The 13609-nt window shown below is 31.6% G+C and overlaps 1 protein-coding gene across 1 annotated transcript; it reads right to left on the reverse strand.

The window, feature by feature from the left end:
- Positions 1-1351: 1351 nt before the first annotated feature.
- Positions 1352-1917, reverse strand: LOC123221827 (protein RALF-like 32). The gene has a single exon (XM_044644749.1). The coding sequence runs from the start codon at positions 1835-1837 to the stop codon at positions 1508-1510; it is 330 nt and encodes a 109-aa protein (XP_044500684.1). The 5' UTR covers positions 1838-1917; the 3' UTR covers positions 1352-1507.
- Between the last annotated feature and the right edge of the window lie 11692 nt (positions 1918-13609).

A 13609-nucleotide genomic window follows, 5' to 3' on the forward strand; every position in this document is an offset into this window, starting at 1 on the left:
TTCAATATTTTATTCAAAACTTTTAGATTAGTTTGAGTCAATTCGAGTTAGCTCTATATCAACCTGAACCTAACCTCATTTTTTAAAGGTCAACCCAAACTTGATCTAATCTACTTTTGTGTTGAGAATTATAACCCTAACTTGATTTTTTTGAATGGTGTCGTATTGGTTTAACGAGTCTTATCAAATTTTGCCTAGTATAAAGCCAAATGACAATTTCCCACGCAAGGTATGATGAAATAATAATTTCTACCTTTGAAGTCACAAAAAATAAAATTATCAACCATCATCCATTTTTGTTAGTGATTTCTGTATAGCTTTTATGAAAATAATTGTTTCGCACTTTTATTAAAATTACAAAGTTGTCATTAACATTAAATATAAATGTTAAATCACTAATGTATCCTTAACAGTTTAAAAAATTATCACTTAGGTCCTTTAAAATCATCAAAAATCTAACCAATCTTAAAATATTGAGCTTTGTTCAATTATTTGGGGTGCACTTGTCATTTTTAAAACTATTGAGGCGTATATTAAAATTTCAAAAATTTAAAAAGCATTCCCAAACTTTTAAAAATTTTCACAAAACCTTGAAAATTTAACAATGCTTTGGTATTTTTAAAAATTATAATTCATCCTTTAAACATTCATCATTTTGAAAGGAAAAATAGAATAGAGAAATTTATGCAAAAGGACTTTTTCTTTAATTAAAAGTGTATTTATGAAAAAAGGCTATTGGGACACCCAAAATAGGGTTCGAGAGCAACTTAAACTCGGCCTACCCAAGGAAAGGCCAACAAACCAACAAACCACTGCAAAATAATGCTAGTAGAAATAAAAACTAAATAATCTTTTTTTTTTTAAATCTATCAAAATTCCTACAATGATAAGATTCAATAAAAGTATTAGATGCCTTTATACCCTTTCACTTAATGAAATCACTAACAGAAGTGCATAATGGGTATTAATCTAGTTTTTGAAACTTAAAGGGTATAAATTTTTCTTCAACAAACCTTGGGTGAGCAATAGTCTTTTGGCCGTAATTTTACCATTCATCATAACTATTTACTTAAGTATTTTCTGTATGTTATATTGAATCTACTCTACTGATATTACAAGCTTTTTATCCTATTTGCCATCTTATATAATACAATGGAACCGAAAATTTTTCGACATTTTTTAGAAAATATAATATTGGCATTTGGCCCATTTGTTTTTATCATGGTTAAATAATTAATCATTATAGGCGCAGAAAGGAAGAATAATTTTTGCCTGAAAAAGTTACTAACCTCCAAACTTTAAAACTAAAAATATTCAACGATCTCATTTGTAATCCAAGTAAATCAAATAATGGAGACTAAATTGTGTTAAATCTGCTGAGAAGAAATCAATACAAACAATTATGCAGCAATGCCATGGAATGGAAAACAATTATTATTATCAAAGAAATTGAAGAAGGGAACTGACTAATCACATTTTGTTGAGCATTTGATAATAAAGTCAATCTTCATCCCCGGCACCTGTAATACTTAGAGCAACCCCTTTGATAGGAATTTGATCGTGGAGGTAAGCATGTTTTACTATAAGGATCACCTCTTGCTGTTTTCCCACAGGCTGGTAAATCGCCTCTCAGAGCTCCTGGAGATATGTACTTGGGTACTTCACCAACAATCCTTTGAGTTGATTCAGATTCCATTGAGAATTCTTCTTCACCTATTTCTCCACATTTTGCCATGGAACCGTCGCATCTCCATTTGTTTTCTGCAGCACCAACCACCACAAAAAATGAAGTCAAAAACACAAGACACAAGAAATAATAATTTCTCTCACTTTTCATTTTCTCTCTGCACAACAGCTGGGTCTGCGTTCATGACAATGAGACTAACTTCAATAATAACTCTTAATTTTAGCTTCATGCTTTTGTATTCTTTCTATTGTCTTCACACATTTTGTGGTGACAAATCACCAATGGTACTAAAACTTTTACTGGGTCCAATTCAACATTATGACCTTTCTGTGAAATATTTGTGACAAAATTTTCTTTATTTGCTTCAGCATTTATCTTAGGGAAACTAATTAATTTGCCCCAACTTTATGGGTCAAAAACAGATTTGCCCAAACTTTCATAACTCAAACAAAAATGCCCTATTTTTGTGTGAAGATGAAAATGCCCTTTTAGAAAAAAATGAAGAAAACATTGTGTTTTCCTTCTCCAGCCACACAAAATGTGCATTTAGGTGCATGACTTTTTGGACTTTTCCGGCTAACTTCCTCGGATGAATTTCATGACTTTTTCGATGACCAAATGGATGAAAAGGTTAGTAAAATAATCCTCATGTTTTTATGAATTTCAATATAAGATTTTGGCGATTGGATGCGGTATTTGGGTGTTTGGACTTAGGGTTTCAATTTGAAACATTAGATGAAATTACTTGATTTGTGCATGTTTTGGATTAATTTTCTTAAGGCTTTTATGTTAGAGTAAATGTAGAGTTGATTATTGATGAAATGAGATTCCAAAAAGGAAGTTTGGGAGGTCAAATCTTACCACAGGAATTCGGCTCTCACCACACAGTTTTTTTGTTTACTACACGAATTCATATGATGAGATTTCTTAGAGAAGAGGAAGTATTGGACATTTTTCAAATTTTCTAGACCACACAAATTTGTGTAGTTAGGGGCCAAAGTGCGAGTTTTTTAACAGTGGCACATAGGTACAACGAGTGCTTGGCAAAATTGTAAATATACAAAATATGTTGACACACAAATTCGTGTGATGGGAGGCAAAGTGCAATTTTTAAAATTTTCCCACCAAACGAATCGTGTGGTGGTGGTTGGGGGTAAATTGATATTTTCAGATTTTAAGTGTTTTCTAATATTTTTCATTTGAGGGGGCAAATAGAAATTTTTTTATTTTAGGGTTTTTTGACTTGTAGAATTCAAATTTGAGGTCCATTTTTCTGAATAATACATCTATCCTGAGAATTGACTCTTTGTTATATAAAAATTGGTGTAATTGCAATTTATTTTTTACAGAAACCTCCACAAAAAAGAAAAATGGATAATGTCAAGAGTGAAATGAGATTTCCTATCGAAAAACACTTCAAGGCTCAAGTTAGTATATGTGAGTATAGAGATGTGGGAGCTATGATTAAAAAAATATTAGCAGAGAGGCAGTTAAAAATGTTTTGATGTACGTGTTTTGAGCACTTCCTCGACCTTAACGATAGTCAATTTACTGAATTGTTGGTACACTCCTTCTTAAGATAGGTGAACTTAAATGATGAGTTATGGTTTAGAGTTAATGAAGTTCATATCAGGTTTAGCTTATACGAGTTCACCATTATGACAGACCTTCGATTCAATTGATTGTTAAATATTGGCATGTATCTTTCAGTGAAGGCCATAAAAAGGATTATGGGATAGTGTCACGTTTCCCAATAAAAGCCTTGTGCGGAGAACAACACTGATGTAGTAAAATTGGCCTTGTTGTATTATTTTCACATGAGGGTATTAGGGAGTGATTTGAGGAAAACAATCTCCCAAAAGGTATTACAATTGACTGATCATCTTAATAGATTCAATACATACCGAAGGGGAGTTCGAGTGTGGCAGATGACATATTGATAGATCTGTGACAATATCACTCAAATTTGTGTAGAGTTCGACCCCTATGAAACAATATCATATCATGGGGCTTCCGTTAGCTTTCTAGGTAATTGTATCATTTAGTGACTAAAAAAAAACTTTGTGATTAAAATAGAAATGATTTAATATGATTGTAATTTTTTGATTAAAACATATAAGTTGAAATTACAGTTTTGGGTATATGAGATGTTTGACACACTACATTGATTGGTGGATTTCATGTCAGTTTCAAGATCTTCATGCATGTTGACGTGGCACACAAAAGACATCCTGAGATGAAAGGCTATCCCAAATATCTTCACTAGAGATGTAGTAAGTAATAATGTGTTATTGATTAAAATATGAATAAGGTAATATAATGTTACTTAAACAAAATTTGCATAAATTTAATTTAATGAGCAGAATGATGTTAATTTCCCACTAGTTTTAACTCTAGTTAAAAAAGCTGCTGACGGGTTTGACAACATCATTCAATACACAAGAATGTTGGATAAATAGTCTTCTTCATTAACATTATCCTCTTCCTCATCAAGAGAAGCATCATCTGCTCCTCCTGACATTACTTCTTTAGTCGTTGCTTTTGCTCATGTTAAGGCTTTTGTTCAACCTATTGTTAGTGAGCCCACTCCTATCAACACCCCTATTATGACCTTTACCATCGAGCACATATTATCAAAGTCTCTATTGTGCCCTTTCACTATTAAGCGCACATCAGATGATCCCTATGTTACTACCCAAGATTTCTTCATACGTTACTTTGATGTTGCATTGGCTAGATGGGGTAATCTTATCTTAGATTGAATAACTTATCTAGGGGATAGAATGACTTGTACGTAGGATAAGATCACACGTACGAAGGACACAATGACTCATCTCTGCATAAATACTGTCATGTAAGTAAAAAAAGTTAATGAAAATTTATTAGACACTTTAATTTAACATGCAAACATGTAAACCCTACAATAATTATATATGTTGTTACAGTCTCCTCATGATGATGATAACGGATCATTGAAAGGGTCTCATATTTACTTCCCTATCTACAATCGAGGTAAGTACTAAACTGTTAAAGTATCTTAGAGGTGATATTTGAGAAATGCTTTGATTATCTGTCAACTAATGATTGTTGATATTGTTATAACGTCAGTTTTTTTTATGAGGGACCATCGAGGGAGGATCTTATATTAACTTTCATTCCAACAATTAAGGTAAGTACAACATCAATCAAATACATTATAATATTTTTTAATCACTTTGATTAACTAATATATTTATAAATGTTAATATAATTACAAGATGTTGGTGACGAGAGATCATTACATAAGGGTTCCCCATTAACACATTCATTGATAGTTGAGGTAAGTAAAATATCATTTGTATATGTTATAAGTGAATTCAACATTCGATTCTTTGTTAACTTGTAATTGTTGATATTGTGACAATGTCCTAGGATTGAAGAGACCCTATTGAGGAGGGATCCCATATTAATTCTATTCCAATAATCAAGGTACATGAAATGTCAACTATATACATTATAATCTTTGTTAAATACTTTGATTAACTAATATAAGAAGTTAATATTGTTACACGATATTGGCAATAAGGGATCATCCCATGAGGGTTCTCGATTATCACCTTGTTTGATAGTTAAGGTAAGTACAATGCCATCTATATATGTTATATTTGAATTCAACATTTGATTCCCTATTAACTCATAATTATCAATATTATGATAGTGTCCAGGGGTTAATAAAGCTCCATCAAGGTTGACTTCTGTTTCGACAATCAAGGTACATACAATGTCAACTATATACATTGCAATCTTTGTTAAATACTTTGATTAACTAATATAAAATGTTAATATTGTTACAAAATGTTGGCAATGAGGGATCATCTCATAAGGGTTCCCCATTATCATCTTCTTTCATGGTTGAGGTAAATACTCGGTGATTTGGTTAGTTTATAAGTAATCATATGTGGTTATTCACTTTTTATCTATCGTTATTATAAGATATTTTATTGTTCTATCTCAACACCCCAAGCAAGGGTAAAAAGGTGATTGATATTACCCTTCAAGGTGATAAGGTGATTAACATTGCCTCTTAAGAGAACGAAGTGGTTCAGATCCTATCAAAGGGGGAAGTAATTGAGGTATACAAATTTCATTATGGTTTTCATTATGTTTAAATAAATGAAAAGTATATTATTTATTTATTGTTTTTATATCTTAACAGTACCTAGTCCAGAAGTTTGATATAATCGATCTTACCTCTCTTGATAATTCCCCGGCCATGACTTCTGCCTTATAAAAGATATTTAAATAGATTTGAAAACCTCATAAGTTAATATAATTTTAAATGACATATTATTTGTTTTTGGATAGTATTTTTACACACTTGTGGTGGATTGGTAAAAAAAAGACTACACGTTCGTAGGTCATACATAAATCCATTGAAACTAAGGGTCCAACAAGCGAAGCCTATAATGTGATTATTGAGGATCAAATGTGAGCAAAATTTTAGGAGATTGTATGATGACACTAACCTCTTAAAGAAAAGAAAAGTGTACGACATAGGGATAAGGTCCAAAATTTCCTTTTGAAGCATATTCATAGACATATCAAAATAGTTGTTCGATAAGGTCTCACTTGGTCAATTAATTTATTTTTTTAATATAATATGTCATTAAGATGCGTGATCATGTTATATTATCTATTTTTATAGTACATGGATTCTTTTTTAGTATTATTACATCAATGTCAGCATAACATTATGGAAGAGGTTTGTCAAAACTGGATGATAGTAATGGCTTGTTTTATTACACATCTCCTTCATCAGTATGCTGCAAAGATGAAAGATCAGGATAATTACAAGTTTCCTCCACTTTTCACATGACTAATTGATGCAAATTATCCCTTAGACTTACATGTAAAACCTTGGGGTGTGGTAGATGAGGTACGAATTCAATAATCAATTACTTTGTAATGATTAATTAATTGATAACTATTCAAGTAAGGTCTCTTAAATGTATTTTGTCTGTGTTTAGGTTTTTTATCCTAATAAACTTTGATAATGCACATTAGGTGGCAGGTATCATGGATTTTAAAGAGTGGAAGATCACAGTTTATGATTCATTATAGAGTTTTACTATTGACCTAAAGATGTTTAGAATGAAGATGTTGGGGTATACATCTATGATATTGCACTTGCTAGTGGTAACCTCATTTTGGTCTCATGCATGACATATACCACAGGACAATCCATTTGCATTGCATAAGGTGGTGGATATACTATAATAGGTGCCTCTATCAGGTGATTGTGGTATGTTCATGTTACATTACATCAAGTATCTAGTGCTTGGTCGATCTTTATCCTTTGACAATGAGGACTCGATACGTCTATGCATGCGCTTAGCCACAAAGTTATTTTTTAAGGACATTGATTAACTTTTATGTTATATGGGTTTGTATCTTTATATAGTTATATGCGTTAGTATCTTGATAGTATTTCCATTTGTTTGTATATGTACTTGTATGTGTTTGTATGTCTATATCTTTATATAAGACTTATGCATTAGTATCTTGATTGTCCGTATGTTATATGCATTAGTATGTCTATATGTTTGTATATGTACTTGTATGCGTTTGTCCATGTGTATACTTACCATAACCGATCTACCAAGTCAACAACAAATAACCTGCGATTATGGATATATGAAATCAACATTAACATATATAACAAGTAAAATAAAAAATTTTATAGATAGATTAACAAGTACAATTACAAGTATTGTAGAAAAAATAAACAAGTACAATCACAAGTATTATAGATGAAATAAACAAGTACAATCACAAGTATTTTAGATAAAATTAACAAGTATAATCACGCATTTTGTATCTAAAATAACAAGTATAATCACAAGTATAATTATCTTTGGCCTTTGTCTTTTATTATAGAACTTGATGGTATGGAGCTGGGTATCAGAATAGGACTCTTACAATTCCGTCTCGAATGTCTAGGTTTCTTACATCAAGTACAAATCTATTGTTCAATAACCTCACCTAGCAAAAGACATGTTTTTATTCATTGGACAACCTGTGCAATAACGATGGATGAATGGTGGATATATAACACGTGTCTCTTCTGCATGCAACCACTCTGATTGATCTCCTAATGGATTGATAGTCTGCACGTAAATTGTATAGTAAAATGCAGTGCTATAGTAGGGATGCACTAATGGTTGCTAAATACACCAAAAATTAATTACTCTATTTTAACTTCCTACAAGACAGTAGTTAGGGCCAATAAAGGTCAATCCCACAGACAATTACAGTTAATTTTAATCATATTCTTAACTTCTAAATTAACTAAAAATAGAGTCTTAAAACAGGGGAGCTTGTATTCCAAATTGATCAAATAAAAACTTTAAACACTAAAAATTAAATTAAAGGGAAATCAATAATTTGAAATTTAGCAACATTATTTCAATCTCGCCCTTACAACTCGTGGATTAAATCAATAGCAACATTATTTCACTTTTCTCAAAAATTGTCAATCCTAGGAAATAATAAGCTATATTACCCGAAATTCCCCTTAATTCTTTTTCTAATGAACAAGCTCTCATTAGAATCTAACTATTAGATAACTCAAAACAAGATCTTTAGATTTAATAAAATGGTAGCACTAACAACCAAGGAATTGGATTGATTTAAGCAATAATCTTGCAAGTTCAGATGTTTAACCTAAATCATATTATTCATATCAATAAAAAGAAAGCCTGTCCACAATCTTGTATCATTATTTGCCACCTAATGATTAGGGAAAAAAACCAATTACGTAATCCCTTTTCTAATTCTAGAAATTGATGTTGATATAATTGATTCAATAGGCCTTATTCAAATCTAACAAACCAAACATCAAATATCATTAAAACAAAATAACATGAATTAATTTCTTAAGAAGATTGAAGGAATAATGTTACTGAATTGACTGCATAATCAACTTGTGTTTTGGGTTTGAAATTCCCTTAAGCTAAAAAGAAAAACTTAGCCAAACATGCTATGAATATCATTTGGTGCAATCATTTGCAATTGATATGAATATCAATGCATATGGTAAACAATAATTAAATATAAGTATACATAAACACACTGATAATATGTCATATTATTGAATATGTACTTACTTCCATTGTAACATCCACAGGATGCTTGAGGTTATTTTGGTCTTTTTAGTTTTTTTTCTTTTTGTATGAGAGATTGTGCTTGAAAAGCTATTATGTGATTTGTGGCATGCACGATCATATATGAAAGGTTACATGCCCATGTATGATATGGTAGAGATGGCAAAATGGTCTTTTCGCATATCGTATAATTTGGTCAGGATACATGCCCATGTATGTAGGGTACATGACTTTGCCTAGTCAACGAATTTGAATTTTGGGATAAGGATATGTTTTACGAGAATCTTGTAATGTGGTTTTAATGTTTCATAATTGGCATACATGTCTGTGTATTTAGCATACACACCTGTGTACATTTGTTTAATCTAAAAAATAAAAACGATCATAGAAGGTGCATTTCTCACTTTTCTCTAAAATCTTTTCAGCCAAATAAGAAAGAAGAAAGGATTGAAGAGTGCTAAAGTCATGTTTTGCTAGGAGAGAAGCTTTTGGGGGTTATTCAAGCCATGAAAAGACTAGTATCATCATTTTATCAAGATAAGTAGTGTGGTTTTATGTGATTTTTCTATATTGGATTGCTTCTAAAACTTTCAAATTGAATGTGCTTCTGATGTTTTATTTCTTAAGATAGTCATATATGTATATTGATCATTCATGTTAGGATTTATCGAATTTGCTTAATTATTGTTCAAGTGATAGGTTAGAATTGTTGTTTTTGATTATGGGTTGATTCTCTTCATGTAAAGTTGTTTAATTTGATGTTAAAGATTTGTTGGGATTGATAGAAGGTTGGAATTTTGCTTATATTTGTATGTGATGGAATGTACTTTTGAAAGGTCATGTAGTATGAGATATCAATACAAGGTATGATTTGTTCCATGTTGGTGATGTTAAATTATCGATTTATAGGGATATAATAGAATAAGATTGTATGGTAAGGTGCTAGCTATGAAATATGTTTCCTTGGAAGTAGTTTGATTATTTGTTGAGGCCTAGAAAATGCAAGAAAACTAGAGTTGGAATTCTGGAATTTCAATGACACGTTCATGTGTATTTAGGGAAGTTCTAACTATGTAAAATGAATGTATGAGAGTGTAGAATAGGGAATTGATACACGTCTATGTGGTATGGGACACACAATCGTGTGCCCTACACCAAGGATACACACTTATGTGTTTAGGACGCATGTAATATAGATTAGGTAATATGTATCCATGTGTGTAAAGGATACACACTCGTGTAGATTTAAGGAAACTTAGAAATGTAAACACTTGAGATTGATGAAGAATGTATAAAGCTTCGCTATGAATATAGGGATTAGAAAAATGAAGAACTTACCCTAGAATGGATGTTGATGAAAGAAAACCAACAATAAGACCGTAATGAGAGTATTGATGATAGAGAATAATAAAGGTGTGTCTGACTATATGGATAATGGCACGTACCCAATCGATTCATGTTCAGATCAAAAACTTAGATATGATGTACAATAATGTTATAAGCCATCAAACAATGTGTAAAATTGTAGTCAAGGCAACGAGGCTAATAAATCTATGTGATTTTACTCTAAAGACAGGTATCGTAGCATTTGGGATGCATGTGTGAAGATGGGGGAGGTCCAGGGACCCACTATATGAGTAATTTTTTCTCAACAACTCAAGTTCGATCGGTATGTATATGAATTGCACATAAGTATGACATTCGAAATGTCACAAGCTTTCACATGTTGTTTGAGACATCGATGTACATTGTAAGGGTTAATCATTTGGAATGACACCTCTTTATATGAATATGGGCACTAGCTATTGAGATAATTTGGATGGGCATCTGAGATGCTAGAGAATACATACATGGATTTTCTTAAGAAAGAAGTAACATCACTATATATATTACTTTTGCTATTTACTAAATGTAAATTCACTTACGTGTTTTCTGAGTGGTTTTATAGATAGGGTTCTGAAATAGTAGTGTGGTGGTAGGGAGTCTAGTGGTACAGCTCGCTATAGCGTATAAAGGTAGGAGGACTTGGATGTTTTCTTTATCATTTATAAACTTTTTATTGTACTCTTATGGATTCTTTTATATGTATTGGTGCATTTGGATTTGATTAATATTGGGGTTGCATTTATTTGTATGGACTTATACTTATGTTTGGGTGCTTTCATTTATGTTATCTAGATAATGTTTGAATTGTTTTATTACATTGCAATACACTTTTGGGATAGTGGGTCCGATTTAAATGTATTGTATTTAATGGTTGTAATAGTATACTATAAAAGTCTAATAGATCACATCTCTCAGGGTGCATATTCTAGATAGAGGTAAGTGCCCAGATAGAGGTATTACATGCATGATTTCTTCTTTCATAAAACCATTGTTATAATGTACCTCTAATGAACTCAACAAGCATAATGATGGGCAAGCCCTGATATGTCTGACAAGTGCATTGAATGACTTGGTGATATTAGTAGTCACTATATTGTACCTATGGCCTTGGAAATATGCCTTTGCCCATCGATCACAACCCACTAAGTTGTTGTATCAGGGTGCATACAAGAGAATGACTTCATTATCTCTCAAAATTCATACTCTATATATGTCTTAGCTATTTTCCAATACATCTATATACTTGGATCGCATGTTACTATGAAAGTGATGATAATAACATCCATGGTGCACATTTGGAAAAACTTCAGGCATTGTAGATATGATACTAACATGTCGATCTAAAATAATTGTCAAATAAGATACTTCACGAAAACAATCTTTTAACTTTGTTAAAAACCAACACCACCTGTCACGATCTTCCCTAGGGCTAATACCAAAAGCTAATAGGTATATCTAATTATTACCATCCAACAAAATAGTAATAAATAATTGGTCCAGATATCTACCCTTCAAGAAGACAACCTTAATACTGAGTGAATATGTTATTAGAATGCATAGATACAACCCAATGCCATATAAAAGTACTTAAATCATTTTTGCTTATCTATTAGTATATGCGTCATAATCCCTAGATTATAATGCACTAAATTGTAACAATATTCTAACAACAATATAAAAGACTTTTCTGGTATGCCCCTCAATGCTTGAAGTGTCAAATTTCTTGTCTGTTATGCTTGTGCATATGATATATCAATTTTATATAGGAAAAGGACAATTTCCCACCCAAGTTTTGTTGAAATGTCAAATATGTATCCATGGCAGATGAAAAACACAAATACCCACCCAAAGTTTAATTTGTTAAGACACACCCATATATTTTATATTAGGGTTAAAGGGAAAATTCATCATTTTATTAGTAATTATAAATAATTAAAATTTTATCTCATTTTCCCTTTTAATTTGAAAAATTAACATTTTTCCCCTTGAATTAAATTTTAAAAAATTCACTTTTCGTCCTTAAAATCTAGCCACTTTCTACGGGGACGGTAGAGTAATAGTGGATGAGTCTTTGTCTAGAGGTTGTCCTCTGGATAATGATCATCATCCAAGTATAACGATCGTCGTCCAAATTTAGACTACGTTTTGTCATCCAAATTTCTAGATGATGGAACGTCATCCATTTTGGACAAAGGAGAGTCATCTATTTCGGACGATATTTTATTTTCTAGATTAAACAACAAACGTTGTCCTCACTAGATGACTTTCCATATTCTAGATCTAGGCAACGAGAGTTGTCTAGAGAATAGATGACGCTTTGTCATCCAATGAAAGACAACACTTCATCGTCCAGATCTAGATGATGCTCGTTATTTAACCTTTAGCTACATCAATCATTGGTGGCCGAAGGGAAGAGTAAAGAAAAAATTAGGTATTTCGGGGAGGGAGAAAGTCACTTTTCAAAGTTCAGGTATAGGGATTAAATGTTAATTTTTAAAATTTGAGGAAAAAATGGGATAAAATTATATATTTTTTTTATATTATTATTAAATGGTAGTTTTTTCCTTGTATTTAACAAAAAATTTAATGGTAATTTAGGAATAGGTGGGTGTTTGGGTTTTTCATATTCCATAGGTATATTTTTGAAACTAAGCTAAAACTTGGGTGGAAAACTTTATATCTGTTGGCGATGTCTACAATAATTTTCTTAAACCGATACATATGATCAATTAATATAAATCTTATCCTCAAAATTTAACCTAAAGCTTGAGCCCCAACTTGCCTGTGATATAACAATATCTGATCTCTAAGACATGTGTGTTGGCTATCGAAACAACACAATTTGAAGTTATCACTGTCTTTTACCTTGTTTGCCCATGCATGCCAATTATATTGTGCATGATGATGTTTAACCTCATATCTGATTGTGTCTAACTTACATACCTTAAACTGATATCCCTTCTCAAAAGCATCTCGGGTTAGTACATCAATTGCATGTTGTTTACTCGAGAATAATGTATCATTTTTAGAGAATCACCATCTTTCTACACTTCTCGACTTGTGGATGGCTGGCTAGCCAAGAAATTTGGGTAACCAATGAAATGCATCAATATGGACATTTAACCTCCTATCTAATTGTAATTAACATGTGTTTTCTCCTTGAACTTCGATTCCTCAATGGGAATATCATGTATAACTTGCCTATCAAATTTACTCTAATATGGACATTTCTCTTCATTGCCACAGATAAATTCTTCTTCATTATACAATATATCAACCTAAACATTATTTAAATATGTCAAGTCTTCCTCAAAAAATTCATGTTTCGGATTGATCCCGACATTTTGAATCCCTCCTAAACCAATTTCATGATCTTGTGGATAACTACTCAGTT

Source organism: Mangifera indica, chromosome 7 (assembly GCF_011075055.1).
Source record: "Mangifera indica cultivar Alphonso chromosome 7, CATAS_Mindica_2.1, whole genome shotgun sequence".
NCBI classification, from domain to species: domain Eukaryota; kingdom Viridiplantae; phylum Streptophyta; class Magnoliopsida; order Sapindales; family Anacardiaceae; genus Mangifera; species Mangifera indica.

Coding starts and splice junctions, on each gene's coding strand:
- LOC123221827 (XM_044644749.1), bottom strand. CDS start 1,837: ATGAAAAGTGAGAGAAATTATTATTTCTTGTGTCTTGTGTTTTTGACT.